The sequence below is a fragment of the Fusarium mangiferae genome (genome assembly GCF_900044065.1).
Source record: "Fusarium mangiferae strain MRC7560 genome assembly, contig: FMAN_scaffold015, whole genome shotgun sequence".
In the NCBI taxonomy this organism is placed as follows: domain Eukaryota; kingdom Fungi; phylum Ascomycota; class Sordariomycetes; order Hypocreales; family Nectriaceae; genus Fusarium; species Fusarium mangiferae.
Genome location: NW_024573935.1, coordinates 537,159 through 552,796, shown reverse-complemented (window position 1 = coordinate 552,796; position 15,638 = coordinate 537,159). Strand labels below are relative to the sequence as shown.

At 49.4% G+C, this 15,638-nt stretch overlaps 7 protein-coding genes across 7 annotated transcripts; 1 reads left to right on the top strand and 6 right to left on the bottom strand.

The window, feature by feature from the left end:
- Positions 1 to 1,790: 1,790 nt before the first annotated feature.
- Positions 1,791 to 2,146, bottom strand: FMAN_12764 (uncharacterized protein; the record flags this gene model as incomplete). The annotated part of the gene is made up of 3 exons (XM_041823243.1): positions 1,791 to 1,863; positions 1,927 to 1,988; positions 2,036 to 2,146. 3 exons carry the CDS (start codon positions 2,144 to 2,146, stop codon positions 1,791 to 1,793), a joined length of 246 nt encoding a protein of 81 aa, XP_041688844.1.
- A 1,000-nt stretch (positions 2,147 to 3,146) lies between these two features.
- FMAN_12763 (uncharacterized protein) lies at positions 3,147 to 4,097 on the bottom strand (the record flags this gene model as incomplete). Its single annotated transcript, XM_041823242.1, has 1 exon — positions 3,147 to 4,097. The coding sequence occupies one exon, from the start codon at positions 4,095 to 4,097 to the stop codon at positions 3,147 to 3,149; it is 951 nt and encodes a 316-aa protein (XP_041688843.1).
- A 676-nt stretch (positions 4,098 to 4,773) lies between these two features.
- On the bottom strand, positions 4,774 to 5,557 carry FMAN_12762 (uncharacterized protein; the record flags this gene model as incomplete). The annotated part of the gene is made up of 3 exons (XM_041823241.1): positions 4,774 to 5,030; positions 5,093 to 5,246; positions 5,306 to 5,557. The coding sequence occupies 3 exons, from the start codon at positions 5,555 to 5,557 to the stop codon at positions 4,774 to 4,776; spliced, it is 663 nt and encodes a 220-aa protein (XP_041688842.1).
- Positions 5,558 to 6,496: 939 nt separating this feature from the next.
- Positions 6,497 to 7,450, bottom strand: FMAN_12761 (uncharacterized protein; the record flags this gene model as incomplete). Its single annotated transcript, XM_041823240.1, has 3 exons — positions 6,497 to 6,718; positions 6,777 to 7,119; positions 7,176 to 7,450. 3 exons carry the CDS (start codon positions 7,448 to 7,450, stop codon positions 6,497 to 6,499), a joined length of 840 nt encoding a protein of 279 aa, XP_041688841.1.
- A 431-nt stretch (positions 7,451 to 7,881) lies between these two features.
- FMAN_12760 (uncharacterized protein) lies at positions 7,882 to 9,904 on the bottom strand (the record flags this gene model as incomplete). The annotated part of the gene is made up of 2 exons (XM_041823239.1): positions 7,882 to 9,485; positions 9,538 to 9,904. The coding sequence occupies 2 exons, from the start codon at positions 9,902 to 9,904 to the stop codon at positions 7,882 to 7,884; spliced, it is 1,971 nt and encodes a 656-aa protein (XP_041688840.1).
- Positions 9,905 to 10,578: 674 nt separating this feature from the next.
- FMAN_12759 (DAK2-Dihydroxyacetone kinase) lies at positions 10,579 to 12,635 on the bottom strand (the record flags this gene model as incomplete). The annotated part of the gene is made up of 7 exons (XM_041823238.1): positions 10,579 to 11,087; positions 11,149 to 11,283; positions 11,333 to 11,928; positions 11,980 to 12,183; positions 12,232 to 12,424; positions 12,477 to 12,575; positions 12,626 to 12,635. The coding sequence occupies 7 exons, from the start codon at positions 12,633 to 12,635 to the stop codon at positions 10,579 to 10,581; spliced, it is 1,746 nt and encodes a 581-aa protein (XP_041688839.1).
- Positions 12,636 to 13,754: 1,119 nt separating this feature from the next.
- On the top strand, positions 13,755 to 15,573 carry FMAN_12758 (putative sugar transporter; the record flags this gene model as incomplete). The annotated part of the gene is made up of 6 exons (XM_041823237.1): positions 13,755 to 14,151; positions 14,199 to 14,659; positions 14,718 to 14,744; positions 14,807 to 15,059; positions 15,108 to 15,149; positions 15,203 to 15,573. 6 exons carry the CDS (start codon positions 13,755 to 13,757, stop codon positions 15,571 to 15,573), a joined length of 1,551 nt encoding a protein of 516 aa, XP_041688838.1.
- Positions 15,574 to 15,638: the final 65 nt, after the last annotated feature.

The following is a 15,638-nucleotide window of genomic DNA, read 5'->3' as shown; positions in this document are numbered from 1 at the left end:
ACACAGCGTTTCGACGACACAAACCAACACATGCGATCCTTGACAATCATCCTGGGTTGATGAGTTGTACATTGAATTCAGCATCATTTTATCCCCGCAATCCAACAGAAATAGAACACGAAAACAATAAAATCAGGTGCAGTTCCTCTCTGTCGCTGTTCATTTTCCTGTCTCTCTTCCCCCTCTCGAGTGAGACAAAAACAGCCCAATATACAGCAAATAATATGGACTCTCCAATTGTTTCAGTTATACATATGCCACAACAATGCACTCTACGCCAAACTTCCCACTGCAACTGAGACGTTGCAGCCCAGCGAGGCGCCCAAACGCCTTGAACGACGCGCTGTACCTTTTGAAATGATTACCAGCGGTTACAAAAATGGCCGCCCGGCAGCTATGACGACAGCCGAGTCTGACAGTGTATGTCGCTTCAGGACCCCAAATGGCCCTTGGGGTATGCGCAAGAGTACTGGGGGGTCGAAATGTACCCTTGCTGGACGATGTCGTGACCAGCATGATTGCTCAGATGGCTGCGGGAAGACGAAGAACCCCAAGTTCAGAATGCCATCCTAGAACTACGCACTCGTAACGCTTGGCCAAGTAACTAACCGATTGATAGCAAGAAGGCCGAATACTGCAGTTTTGCATACCTGATCATGGACGAAGGTCACAAATACACCTATGTCGCCTGCGGTGCCGTCGCTGCAGCAGATACTTGTCACATCACCCCAACAGTCCCGGCATTGACAAAAGCCGTTTCACAAACGACATCGACAAGTGAGACACCGAAACCTTCCAGCGGCACAACAGCTGCAACAGAGACAAGCAGCACCACTTCGTCGGGAAGCGCCACAGAAGCCACTGCCGAGATCTCTGATGACAATCGATCTGAATCAGGGAGTGACACGTGCAATAGTCGGCGGTGTCGTTGGGGGACTGGCTCTGCTTTGCGGAACTGCTGTTGCGGTTATATACCTACCTCGAAAAAGTCGTGACCAGAAGCCTCAGACGATGCCAGAGACGGGGCAGGGGATGGCCGAAGTACCGGGCCAGGCAGAAATGGACAACTGACCCAAGGAATTGGTCGGATCGAAGGCCTCTGATGCCCTATCGAACCTCCAACAAGCCGAGCCTCATGGAACACTCGCTCCTCGTCGGCCTGGTCCTGTGGAATCATCCTAAGATGGAGTGACACGAGAGTGCCGAAAGGTCAGTGACCTGCAACGACATTTCGAACTAATTCTTAGGAGGATGAAGCCAAGTCCGATATGAATAGTGCTTGAATACAATAGTGAGACTTCAGATATATTGTTAAGTAGGTTGCATTGTAGAATCCCTTGTATTTAGCTACTGCAAGGTAGCACATGTCCATGCCAGATTGGCAAGTGGAAAGGGGGGCTGGGTTGGGAAAGCCTCAAGGGCCACGACTTGTAAGTTGACCATAATGTACAAGTAAAAGATGTTGATTAACCAGGCTCCTTATTGTTTATTTCATGATCAATGTCCTTGGTGTTCTTATCTTGCAACCTGAAAAGACGAGGGCCATGTCCCAGCATATATTACGTGGGACCGAGTCGAGGGTGCGGTGTTCTCCAGTCTGGTAGTTCTTGTAGCCTTTCATCCAAGGCTCGGTCTATGAATACCACCCTGATATACTCAAGATGTTTTGAATAGGCAAAAAAAGGCGCCATGAGACCTTTCTCGTGGCCCCAGTTGTCCCGTTGACTGAACCAGAGGCGGGAAGAAAGGTTGGAAAAGAGAAGAAATGCGCGCTTGTATATTCATCAATCTTATGTACAGAAGCCCCGGGCGTTTTCCTTCGCTAACCAGTAGCGAGGAGTATTTGGACAGTCGACCAAACATCTACAGAGATCGTCGTTAGTACCAGGCTAGGTGAAGTTGAACAGAATTCAAACAGATACGTACGTTATTACATCATCCCAAGCTTTGCAAAGACAATCTCGATCAGTCTTCTTGCACTCTTGCGGCTATCAAGATATTAGCTTCGAACCAACACCAGGAAGGCTTCTCGTACTGTTATTGTTTCAATACATCTCTGGTAGATCGCTGCACACTCTGCTGTTCCTGAGGGCTTTGCTGACACATAGGCTGCGGCCAGGAGAATAAGGCTCGTGATGAATTTCATGGTGAAAGATTTTGAGATGTGAAGTATGATACAGAACAAAGTCTTGGCAGGGAATTCGAGTGAAAGCCTTGAAACTTATACGAGCTCTCATTGTGGCAATTGAATCATAAGATTCAGGTCCGAGCCCAGCCCACTGCATCATGAGGAATGTGAGACATTCGAGACCAAGAGCAAAGGAGCCACTATCCCCAGCTCGTCGGAATTGGTGCAACACTAGACGGTTTCCGTAGCATTAGCGCGAGGGAACTCAAGCCACTGCCCATTGTCGTAAAGACCGCAGTGCCTGGAATTTACTTGTAAGGTTGAAGCTACACTGAACGACAACGCATAGTTACTAGTAACTAAAGGACCCTGGACCTGAAGGCCGTGACAGCCGGCTCCCGGCTCGTATAGAAAGAAACGGCCTCGAAAGTGGTTGAACTAGGGATAGTGCCCGTCGTCTTGACTCTTGATTCCCAGGTATTTGGGTCGTTCGGTAGATGAACCGAGCGGAACTAGGCGGGATACGGCGAAACACTGTGCTGTGTTGGACTAAGCCGATGAGAGGACAATTGGAGCTAATATGAGAAGGTATAATTATCAGACGGACTACGTTAAAATTCAATAGCTCAGCCCTTATGCTTAGACCGACCTAGACTGGAAGTCTCGAGCACGGATGGCTTTAGAGTTACGCCTGAAAACGTTGATGTCGATCAGGTCAAGTCTATTCGAAAACCATCCCTTGACTATTAGGCTGGATGTCCTAGGCTGGTTAATTCTTAGAAGTCCCGAGGGTTTGTGATAAAAGGATGTTAGTAGAAGCGGAAGGATTCCTATGGTGCAAGATACTGGCTGATGTAAATGATCCACTGATACTGATCGACCCTGAGCATTGCACTCACTCAAGATGAGTATATCGGTAACAAGAAACCGTATTCAACTATCAGATTATCAAGCTGCAAGTCAACGGTTAGCAAAAGAAAACAAGAGACCGTGGCCGTCACTTACAAGACTTAGGAAATCAAGACAAGTCGGCGATCGGCCTTAGCATAGCCCCGATCTTAACAGCATATTTCAATTTCCACATCGCAAATATCGAGGCGATGACTCCAGAGACAGCAGTCATGAAGGAAGCCTTTCCAATCATCTTGGCAAAAGCTATCCACCACATCAAGCTATGGGCCAAAACAAACTGTTTTGAATCATTCAGCTTCGGGAACTCCCCCTCAGGAATCTCCTTATCCAAAAACTTGCAAAGCGGACTCCATCCTTCTTGAACTTTGAACTCGAGCATTCTTTCGGCTGGAACTATTTTCTTGACGAGGTCGTAGTGCTCATGGAAGGCTTGGCGAGCTGGTGACTTGTCGGAGAAGTCACTCATGGTATGAAAGTTAGCGGGCATGACCTTCTTTGAAAACTCCCAGAATGGGCCGGCTAGTGCGGTATCCCATCTCGCGAGAGTATTCCATAGAGGCCACCGAAGAACTCGACCTCCCGTCGAGTCCATACTTCGAAGCCAGCTATTGACATCACGCCAAGTGACGATAACTTTGGCCTCAGGGTACGCGGCCACAAGCTCTTCGGCGAAGCAAATGGCTGGCAGATCAGCCACAGCATCGTATGGTCCGAGTATCTTGTCAAACTCTTCACGACCCCAAGGCTTACCCTTCCCATAGAACTTGGCATCGAGGGCTTCACGCCAGAGATCAAGGTTCGTCTTGGGGCTGCCGAGTGAGAGCGACATGTGGTATGGCGTGTAGCCCAGTTGCCTAAGGGCCATTAAGAGAGCCGTGGTTCCTGTTCTTGATTGTCCGAGGCATAAGACGCGCATGGGCTTCGTACGAGTGACTGGGTAGGAACCTATGAGGCGGCCGGTGATCGGATGGGGCTTGATATTGTAGAGTTCGTGGGTCTTTTGAGAGTCGAAGGAATCAAGAAGGGGAGTCTCCTCGCTTGCCTCTGGACTGGACATATTGAGAGGGAGATTGGCTGTAGCCTTCGTAACGTTGTTTGGCCTAATTAAAATCAAGAGAGAGAGGAGATAGCCATCGAAAAGTCCAGACTGATTGCAAAGAATCCATTTTCAAAAATCAGGAAATGCTCATTCATACGTGTCTTATAAGCGCTAAAATACACGCCCGCAGCATGATGGAATGGCCACTTTGCTGACGCCTAGAGCTGACATCACTTGTTTTTGCCGGGTATTTCTGAGATGAGATGGTGTGAGGTGAAAGTGTTTGGATGGTCTGTGTAGATGGAAAAGGGACGTCAGATTCTACGTATATCCGATGCCAAGCAACATTAAGCCGACCAATCATGTTGAGAGCAGCGCCTGGATCCGATATCTAAGATTTGGCTTTACGGTTACTGTGAGAAATAATCTCGAACTGCTCATGTAAGCGGACATATTCTCCATCAGCACTTTTTGACAAGGTGGCCATAGGTCCACACCAAGTCTTCACTGCAGTCGAATTTGACAAGTTCATGATGCCACCGATGAAAAAAGCGATATATACGAAGAATCCCAATGTACAGTCTTCTAAGAACGGCCCCCAATCTTTCAGCCAGCAAATCACCTTCCTAGCAGCGTTCCACCAACCCCCCACTCCCAACTGTTCTTACGAGAACAGGAAAACAACTCCGTAATCTTAAGCAAAGTTGCCGCTGGCCGGGTATTCAGTCGAAGGCTTGGCCCCGACGTTCTTGACGATGATGGTGCTGCCGGTGGAGCTGGTGATTCTGACATCGACGGTATCGACCTGGAAACCGCTGGGGTTCTCGAAGAAGTTGTAGTCCTTTCGAGTCGTTCCAGTCCAGGTCTTTCCACTGTTGGTGCTGACTTCGAGGCTTTTGACGGGGAGGTTGCTGTTGCGGACTTGCATGCTGAACCAGTAAGCGCTGGTACCTGAGACAACTTTAGCTGATGAACTTGGAGTGCGGTAGGAGCAGAGCATATTGCCAACTCACCTTCTTTGTTACGAAGGACCAAAGGCGTAGTGATGTCGCAAGAAATCAGTCTCCAGCTGGTCTGAACAAGGCCGTTCGTGCCGCCAACAGCAGTAAAGGCATTTTCAAAGAGATCCAGGTGACCCTTGTTGCACTCGTTACACTTGTCGACGATCTAAGAGCAAGAAATATCAGCTCACACTCCACAAACCATCAGAACATACGAGTACTCACCATGGCCTTGATCTTCTTGCCGGTTGGGCCGGTGACTTCGATGCAGTTGCCACAAACCCCAGCATTGTCCCAGTTGGGACCAGAGAAAGCAGTGCCATAGATGCCAGAGGGAATCGTGTAGGATACAAAGCCACAGTTGCCTCCAGAGACATTGCCACCGTAGTGAGTCGAAGTTCCAGAGGTAACCTCGTCACTAAGATATCTTCCAGCAACAAGAGCTGGGCCAGCGAGGAGAACAGAAGTGAACTTCATGTTGAAGAGAAGAACGGAGGAGGATCTTTGAAGTTGGATAAGGGAGTAGTCGATGATCGGTGAGTGATCTGTGAAAATATCTTCAGTTCAATGACTAGACCGGCTCTTTTATACTCAGAACATCACAAAAAACCAGATACTGACCTATTCAACTTCTGACCTCAACTGATTCAGTCTCAAGGTCCTCTAATCTCCACCCGGGAAGCCCACGGGAACTAGCAGGGGTTCCCAGTCGGCAGTTGGTCGAGAACTTCGGAGCAACGCGTCCATGAAACCGCCAGCAATGAACAAAAGACACCCCGGTTTCATCTAGATCGTGATGAGCGTGCTTCAGGAAGAGACAGTAATTCGGCCGATGTTTCGGTATCCCACGGGGAGCCATCCCAGCCTTGCAAGGGGGGCCCCGGCCAATTTGTTTCAATCAGGCTACTTAGCCGCCCATGGCACCGTTGTAGTACGATAGATCGCTTTTAGAGTTTCGTATTGGAGTGACGAGCTGTATAAAGACTGGTGGAAAGTAACTAGGTATACATGTTCCGCCATGGTTCTTGAGGACTAATGCGTACAGCATGTAACATGAATCGCAACCGAATAGGCAGTTCGGTGCTTCCTTCGTCTATCGGGATCCCCGATAATAACCTATTTGAACTTTAGAGTTCTATCGTGGTCAGCTTGATGATAGTCTTATACCTATATAGGCGATCTCCCGAAGAATCAGCACTTACCTAAACAAATTCCATATGGGCTTCAGCAATGAGAAAAATGGTGCCATATCCATGTATATCGTGCATCCATAATCAGTAGGATGCCACTAATCCATTCAGCTGAAGTTGTCGTCCCGACAAAAAAATCAAAATAGCCTTGTTCATCCCAGTCGGCCGATGATGCATAGGTTCTAAGCCCCGGAACCTACACGAACCGACAGGTAGCTCCATCTTCTTACAGGGCAGAGGAGATCTCCGCGAGGAGACGAGCCCGGAAGGTCTTGTAGGGCCGGAAGAGGACCTGCTTCATGCCGATGGACAGCTCGGAGGACATGCCATCCTTTGGCTTCTTTAGGTCAAGGGGATACTCGAACTTGCTGACAAAAGCAACCGAGAACTCAGCGGTATAAAAATACATGAAGTCCTCGTTCTTGTCATCGGTCAAGGCAGCACAAGTCTGCACTAGTGTCAACAACATGCTCAACGAGTCATGTAAGCAGCAGGGGTAGGCTTACCTTGAAGATATGATCCTCGGCGAAAGGGTACTCGGGAGAGGTTTTATCCTCTGCTTGGGACTGAGCAAGTCCCAGAAGGACACAAAGGATGTAGGGGTCGCGCCACTGATCCTGGGGCTCAATCTTCTTGACTCGCAGTTCTCGTAACCACTTGGCGGCAGGGTCATGACGAAGACGGTTTGGAAGAGGGAAGAGACCTTCACGGAGGTTTCTGATCAGGTTCCCCTGGATGAAAGCGAATGCCCCAGCGTAACTGTCATCGCTAACAGCTCCGCGTTGGTTGAAGATCGCGCCCTGAAGATCAAGAGGCTTCTCTTCACCGAAGCAGAAGTACCCGCGAGGACTAGAATCTCCAAGTTAGGATTTCAAGCATGGAGACACTAAGATCTCAATTCTTACCGAAGGAGCTTGAGAGGTCCGTTGTCACAGATCAAGATCTTTAGGTTCTTGTTCTTCATCGAGGTTTGCGCGAACTGTCTGACGATTCGATAGTCAGACACCATGGCTGTTCCATCTTCAGGATTCTCAGAGGTCTCATCGGTGTCAGCTTCAACGAAAGAGGCTTTGAGAAGCTCAAGGTGAACCTCGGACCACTCGAGCGGATGAACCCAGACACGAACTCGAGGGTTCTGGGCGATAAGATCATGAACACGCTCGGGCTTTGATAACGACATGACGATAGGAAGATAGAGAAGAGAAATGAAAGAAAATGAAAATGAATGCGATGCGATGCGGAAGAATTATGGCTTGTTGAGATTCCAGGTTCGCGTTGACTAGTGAGGGGAATCTCAGTCTTGACTTGTGCTCAAGAAGTGTGGGATTATTTTTGACCTATGATCGTCTCACCTATTTTCCATTGGCACGTGAGCCCCAGCAGAAGGCCTCCGCCCAGCAACCCAAATATCAAATGTGTTTTCCAAACTCCACATTCGACTCCTGAAGGACCTTGGACTCAGTACAATAATACACTTGACATTATCTGAACAGTCTCCATGAAACCAAAGCCAAGTCCCAATGCTGCATTTACCAACGCTAAATATCAACTGCACATATCCCAGTCTGTCTTTGACCCATGGGTAACTCCGGATTTCATAAATCATGTCTTTCATACAGTTGACAAGGAGCATTTGTAGAATTCCTTCAGATCGTCGACTCTCCATTTTGTACTCCAGCCACTCTCCCTTTCGATTCGGTCCAACATTTCCAAGATCGCTTTATGCTCACTTGGATGGCTCATGCATCTTCCAGCAATCCAAAGTGGTTGCACGCTATTCGTCCATGCCCCGTGATGCTCATTCGACATACTTATGCCACATACCTGTCTTGCATGCCAAAGGATACTTCTTGGTTTGGAAGCATGACCTAGCCGTACTGTCGATGGTTGGTTCTGTAGCATAAGAATCGATGCTGCGTGATGCATTTGATTCCCTGACATGGCAGCAGGGTTCGAGTACAAAATCGTTGGAAATGGGGAGGACTCGCTCGAAGGGATTGTCATGATGGGATGCAATGGAGCCGGGCGCTCTTGGTACCATTCAGAGATATACTTCCACAACTTGAGCCATCGAGTCCGGAACTTGGCTTCGTCGCGAGTTGGATCAGTAGGGGAGGCGGCTAACAGATCCAGGACTTGAGCCGTAAGGTACACAGCATAGTTTGCCCAGTCCTCAAACGTTGGAGCGTTTTTGAAAAGCTCGACATCGTTTTCGATCGACAACGTCTTGGACGCCCAATGGCAGATAGGAATGAGAGTCTTGACTGACGATATGAGTCCACCGCAGATATCCATACGCGCGAAGCACCAGAACAAGGCTTGCTCTGTCCCTCCTACGAACCCATTGATGCCAACAGCTTCCATGAGACTCGCACAGCCATCGAGATGGCGTTGCCATGCCTTTGGCGAACAGCTCAACATCTCCAGCACGCAAAGGATAACACACGTGGCGATGACAGCTGTTCCGCGGGTCGGCAAATGTGGGAGGAGCATATGAATGGCTTCTTGATAGAGGGCGAGGCTGCGATTCGTCGGTAGTGTATGCTTAAGTTCGAGTTGTCTTGCTGAGAGGGCCAGCATTGAGTATCTTAAGTGGTCATTTTCTTTGCTCATTGTAGGGATAATCTGCTGGAAATGACGGTCTCGGTCGAACTTGTCGAGCCAAGGGGCGATTTCGTCAAAGTAGTTCTTCCATAGCGAGCATTCCTCTTGCTGAGAGAGCAGGGGTGTCTGCGAGGGCTGAAATTCTTGTAATGGGATTGTGACCTCGGTCTCTTCCAAGGAGACGCCGCCTGAGCTTTCAACCTCTATATGCGGCGTTGTTGATCTTGTTGGAGCAATTGACCGCGTCTCTTGGATGAGGTGATTACGGAGTGTCGAGTGTAACTCGTGGTATGCAGAGCCTGGCAAGAAGATTCCGTCTTCGGAGATGCCCTCAGGGGTAAATGCTTGCATCTGGTCAATGTAAGGATAGTCTGCTATCATGTCAATTGGGACCGCCTCCATGGAAACCTGCAGAGTAGGATCAATGTCGACTGAGGAATGAGATTGCCCGTTTTGGCTGAAGTAAAGTAGGTCGGCTACGGCGTTTTCGGTCTGGCGCTGTGATGTCGGTGAGGAGATGTCGACTACCGGCGGTCGCTGTATAGAGACATAGCCACTTGGTGTATTGTTTGCGGCGCGAGGTCTCGCGCCAACAATGAGATTTGAGCGACCTAGAAGAATGTCAGATCTACAAACGGCCCATGATGCAGATCGTGTTCATACCAGAAGTGTTTGTCCGCGCACGATCATCACTAGTCTCGTTATCCTCCTCCTCTGTCTCAGCACCGTTGTAATCACGAATGACTTCATCCGTCACATCCAGAATCTCAAACTCCCTTGGCTGCCTCCTCCTCGCCATCTTCCGCATCGAAGGATGCCGCGCATTTAAACATTGAGCATGCTCGGCTCGAAACGCTATCTTCAGCCCCCATTCGCAAGACTCATTGCGACGACGACAAGTTCCGCAGGCCGGCCGGCTCTCATCGCATTTACGCTTCTTGCGTCTGCAATTGAGACACCCGGAGCGGGTCCGCTTATGCTTGATGGGCTCGGACCGGACTCGGGCCCGAGATGCGGAGGGACGGTTCATAAGTCAACTGTAGCCGGAGTTGGGATTCCGTGTGAAAATTGGGTGATGTGACTTATTGGGAGAACGAGTGGAGATGAAAGTGAAGGCGATAGTGAAGATGTCCAAAAGTTGGAGGGGCAGGGCAATTGTAGACGCCAAAATCTGGGGTCCGGCCTGCGGTACCAAAAAGACTCGTGATCGGCAATTGTTCCAGAAAACTGCTAGAGGGAATTAAAATACTGACGAGATCTATTAATTTGCAGGCAATTGATGCTGAACAGAATAAAAAAGCAAGTCTTTTCTGGTTCCCCGACATACAAGCCTCGGGGGCAAGAAAACAGCGAGCTTTGCTGTGAGGTGTCAAAATAAACTAAGTAAAAGTCATGCTAAGCTTAGGCTATATTACCTAAGTCTTTTTGTCACTCAAGATCGAGGTATTATGTTTTCTTTCCTCCCCTAGATAAGTCTTCAACTCGAAACATTCCTGAACTGGGATTAGTTCACCTCCGCTTACAATTGCCTTTTGTGCCCAGGACAGGCAGCGTGACGTTCTTTAGTGGGTGGACAGTGCTCTTCACCCTGGTCTGCCTTGACTGTACTCGGCTAGACCACCATCATCACCAGGATAAAGATATTCCCCAGGAACTTGTAAGCGAAGAAACAGTTCCATCCAATTGCCGACTGCGCCAATCACCTCAATTGGCTCGAGTATCTAATCCATCACAAAGACCTTCGAGAATACTTACAACACCAAGAGCTCCAGGATCAGGAATGCCGCCCTCCTCGTCGAATCTGTCCTGCCCAACGTAGCTAGCCCGTCCTAGGGCCGCTACCATCTTCCGTGTACTCTCAGCACCCTTCCGCGCCTCTACCAGAGCAGCTCTTAGTGAGCCATCTAGGGAGTAGTTCTTGACAAATGGTATAAGTGCATCCATTAGTGTGCGGTGACCGATTCGTGCGGGCGTGTATCTGCATAGCTCGTCTAGGCCACTCTGAAGAGCTTGTTGTATGAAATCGAAGACTGTAAGCGAGGAAGAGTTGACAGTCAATTCTAAGAGTCGGTTTGCTACAGCGTTGAGAAAGATGGCGTAGATAGCACCCGACGTGCCGCCCATGCTCCTTTCTGCAGTTGTTGCTGTTCGGCGGAAAATTTGGCCAATGTCGAGAGAAACTGCGTCGTCGTTTTCGAACTCTTTCACGAGACCTGCAACTCGACAAGATTAGCATTGCTGCATCTTAATTGATGAAGCTTGTTGGGGACGTACCAGTAACTCCATTCAGAAGTGTCTCTCCACAGTCTCCATCGCCCGCAAGCGTATCGTATTCTGTGATCTTGGGCTCATCTCTTGCTGTTGTTCGTGCTACTGACTCGATGAGAACCTTGACAAGTGATGTCGGGACTGCAAATGATCAGTTCGATGACAACAGATAGCTTTATTCCCGACATACCTTTGACTCCTGTCTCCCTAGTATTGGCCTTCGCAACAGGGACTGTGGTCTCACGCTTCGATACAGACTCCGCGTCTGTTGCCCAGCCGTGAATCGAACGTGGCCAAGCAGGCGCCGTAGTGGGAGCGTCAAGCAAGTCCGCCAACTCATCGTCGAGTGACAGTAGAGTAACAGAGAAGCCAGGTCCATCGAGAGACGTAATGAAGGTGCCGACAAGACTCCTTTCAATATGTATGTTTCGTTGAGCCAGCTGCTTTACCACCTCGTCTGCAACAACACCAATCTCCAAGACACTTAAGCCGCCCAGGTTGTTGACCATCAAAGCTACCCGCTGCCCCTTTCCCGGTTGCCACATATTGGCTTTGGGAGTAAACATCATGCTCAAAGCCTTCTCAACTGTAACCTCAAGGCTCGTAATTTCTTCACGCTTGACACCTGGCTCGTTGTGTATTCCCATACCGAATTCGAGTTGGCCATGGGGAAGGGCCTCTTGAATCGCCCGTCCGGGAACACTACATCGATCGAGACTCGCTGCGACAGTGGCCATTTGCGATGCGGCTTTTCTTGTAGTAGAAGCGACTTGTTCGAGGGAGGCTCTGTGTATAGGAGGTCAGCTTTGGCTTGGTCAGTATGAAGGATAGGCATACCCCTGAGCTGCCTTTGCGCCAGCAATCTTATGGCAGAAGACTGTTCCCGCAAGACCACGCTGACCGACAAGCGTGTTTCCCTCTACCGAAACATCATCTCCAACAATGACCATCTCGACCTTTTGTCCGTCAGCCTTTGCCTTCTCTGCTGCGAGGCCGAAGTTGAGTTTGTCGCCTGTGTAGTTCTTGACGATCATCAACGATCTACTCCTGGTTAGCCGGACACTCGACTTCTATGGGACATAGGTTTACCCTTTTGACGACTTAACCGTCTGTAGGCCTGTGAGGATCTGCGAAGCGGAAGGGGAGGCAAAGATCTCGCCAGCGACTACAACGTCCAATGCTCCCTCGCCGACGTATCCTGCGTGCGCGGGTTCGTGGCCGGAGCCTCCTCCGGAAATAAGGATGACTTTGTCATTACTCTGATCCGTTCGTCGGTAAAGCACTGAAGGGGCTGTTAGTTTATGCTTGCGTAGTGTTGTAGGTCATGGTCTCACCCTTTTCTGATGGGATAAGACTCAACGAAGGGTCGTGGAGGATGCAGCTCCTCAGGCTTCGCTCGACTGAGTTGGCGACGCCATTGATAAAGCTCTTTCCTGAGGTTCTTGGTCAACAGTTGGCTCGTATTGCTTCCACAAGCACATACCGAGTGTCATGATTGTGAGGTGTGTTTGTCGTGTGTTATGGTGTCGGTGTCACACAAAGCGCTAGCACTTGGTCAAGCAGAAGAATTGTTTGCTATTATATCATCTTTGATACCAAATGGCATCTTTATCTTATGGTTCTCAGTAGGGCGTTCCCAGATTCCTAATCCGACCATGGCTCTGATGCTCTTCGCGATATTGTCAGCACAAACTTCAGACAGCCATTTGAGTATATCTCACGGCAAAATCGGATAAGGGAAGTGTACGCACCCTGGGAGAGTATACAATGCGTAAGGTGTAGGGCATCTGCATGCGAATTAGTGTCGTCCCAACCGAAAATGCCATCGCCCATTCTGGGGTCTTGCAGTGAGGAGTGGAGATGTAGATAGGGAGGGGAACTCCAACTTGCAGCCGATCTTGGTAGGTCTAAGCGGACCTTGGCAAGCATCCAAATTGCTCTGGCATCAAGACCAAGGCTTTACTTCGACCAATTGAGCAATTACCAGAGTTTTTGTGCTTGTATCCTTTGACAATAAAGAATTTGTCTTTCTTAGCTGCACAAATAATTGATCAACAAGACCCCCTAATAGAGAACCTACGCTTAGGCATACTGCAGCTATCCCGCCTGAGAAAACCACGTCTTCTGCTACATCATCAACTGCGTGCACAGATATTTTCGCTAAACCATCCGTCTCCAATGACACCCCCAATTCACAATTATCGTATCGTTCCATCGGCTACGACTCACCTTTTCGCAAAACCAGGGCAACTCACGAGCCCCATCCCTGAATTCGGCTGCCTAAATGCCCCATTTTCTCTCCAGCGCTTGCAAATGCCTCACGTCTCTCGAAATCGGAACCGTTCGTCTAACCCGCAAAAACCCCAGATGATCCAATGTTACGGTACAGTGGACTCCCCACGGGGAACTGGCGCCATGTCACGGCCTTGGAACGAACCTTGTTTCGCGCGAGTCAACAGTTGATCTAATTTTCTCGACGCCGAATTATCACTTTGGAGGAGTATATATTGATATGGAGTCGCCCCATCTTTTACTGTTGCGTGACTTGTAGCATCAACGTTGGTTGTTGAATAGCTTCTTTCCATCTCTTCACTTCTTGTCAACTCTTCACCATGACGATCCTTGTTGGAAGACCCTTGGACTGGGCCATCACGGCTACAGCTGGCTCTGGCTTCCTCCTCTTCGGTTATGATCAGGGTGTCATGTCTGGCCTGTTGACAGGTACAGCATTTACCAACACTTTTCCCGAGATCGACACTACAGATGGTGGCAATGGCAGCTCATCTCTCCAAGGAACAGTCGTCGCCATCTACGAGATCGGTTGCTTCTTCGGCGCCATCTTCTGTCTCATCTTTGGCGAGTACTTTGGTCGTCGCAAGTGTATCATGATGGGCTGTGTTGTTCTCAGCATCGGAGCTGCTCTTCAAGCATCAGCTTTTGGAATCCCTCAGATGATCGTTGGTCGTATTGTAGCTGGCCTCGGGAACGGCATGAACACCAGTACCATTCGTAAGTTGCCCCTGACTTAGTTACAGATCTCGACTAACAATCTTCAGCTGTATGGCACTCTGAGCTCATGAAAGCTAGCAACCGTGGCAAGGGTCTCGCCATCGAACTCGCAATCAACATCTTCGGTGTAATGCTCTCATACTGGGTTGACTACGGCATGTCCTACGTCAGTAATGACGCCCAGTTCCGCTTCCCTCTTGCCTTCCAGATCTTTTTCGCCATCCTGACCTTTATCGGCATCGTTCTTCTTCCCGAATCTCCTCGTTGGCTCATCAACCATGATCTCCACGACGAGGCACGCGAAGTTCTTTGGGCTGTGCGCCGAGATGCCAAGTCTATCTCCAAGGATGATGAGACAGTCAGCCGTGCCATTGCTGAGATTCAGCATGCTATCAATGAGGAGCGCGAGGCGGCACAGACGAGCAGCTTCAAGGCTATGTGGAAGAATGGAGAGCAGAAGTTCCTGTACCGAACAATGCTCGGTATTGGTGGACAGTTCATGCAACAGGTAAGGCACCATTCTACTGTTTCTTTCTTGGATCCTCACTAACACTCTCCTCTAATAGCTTTCTGGTATTAACCTTATCACATACGTGAGTGCCCTGGACTGAAATATACATCCGTTTAGACCCGAACGACTGACACAAAGTCACAGTATGCTCCCGTCATCTTCCAAGAATCAGTCGGCATTTCCCATAACCTGAGTCTCCTACTTGCTGGCTTCAATGGAGTTGCCTATTTCTTCTCTTCGCTTATCCCTATCTGGATCATTGATCGCCTCGGTCGCCGCAAGTTGATGATGTTTGCCGCCGCTGGTCAAGCAGTCTGCATGGCTGTTTTGGCTGGAACAGTGTCTACTGGGCAGCCTGGACCAGGTATTGTCGCCATCGTCATGCTCTTCTTGTTCAGTAAGTCAGCCCCTGAAAATGACATGAACCTAGCTAACTCTATGGTAGACTTCTTCTTTGCTGTTGGGTTACTTGCCATCCCTTGGCTCTGTAAGTCAACGCTCCCGGGTGTCTCCCAGACCAGCCCAACTAACAAAGTATAGTGCCCGCCGAATATGCTCCCCTGGCAATCCGTACTCGCGCCGCCGCCCTTGCAACAGCCTCCAACTGGATCTTCACCTTCCTCGTCGTCGAGATCACTCCCGTGTCCATCTCAAGTATTGGCTGGAAGACGTACATCTACTTCTGCATCTTCAATGCCTTCTTCGTTCCCCTCATCTACTTCTTCTACCCTGAGACTCGGCTATTGTCTCTCGAGCAGATCGACAAGCTCTTCACCGGTCCAAAGGTCTTGCTTCACTGGGATCACAGCATGGGTGTGCCTGGAGAGGCTTCTGAGAAGAGTGCCAGTGGTGAAACTGGCGAGACTGAGAGTAATGAGAAGTTTGAGACTGAGGTCCATATGAGGGAGTAAAATGGTGGAGGACGTCGGGCGAACGAAAGGAAGGGCCGTTCTACCCTTGCTTATATTGCATCATG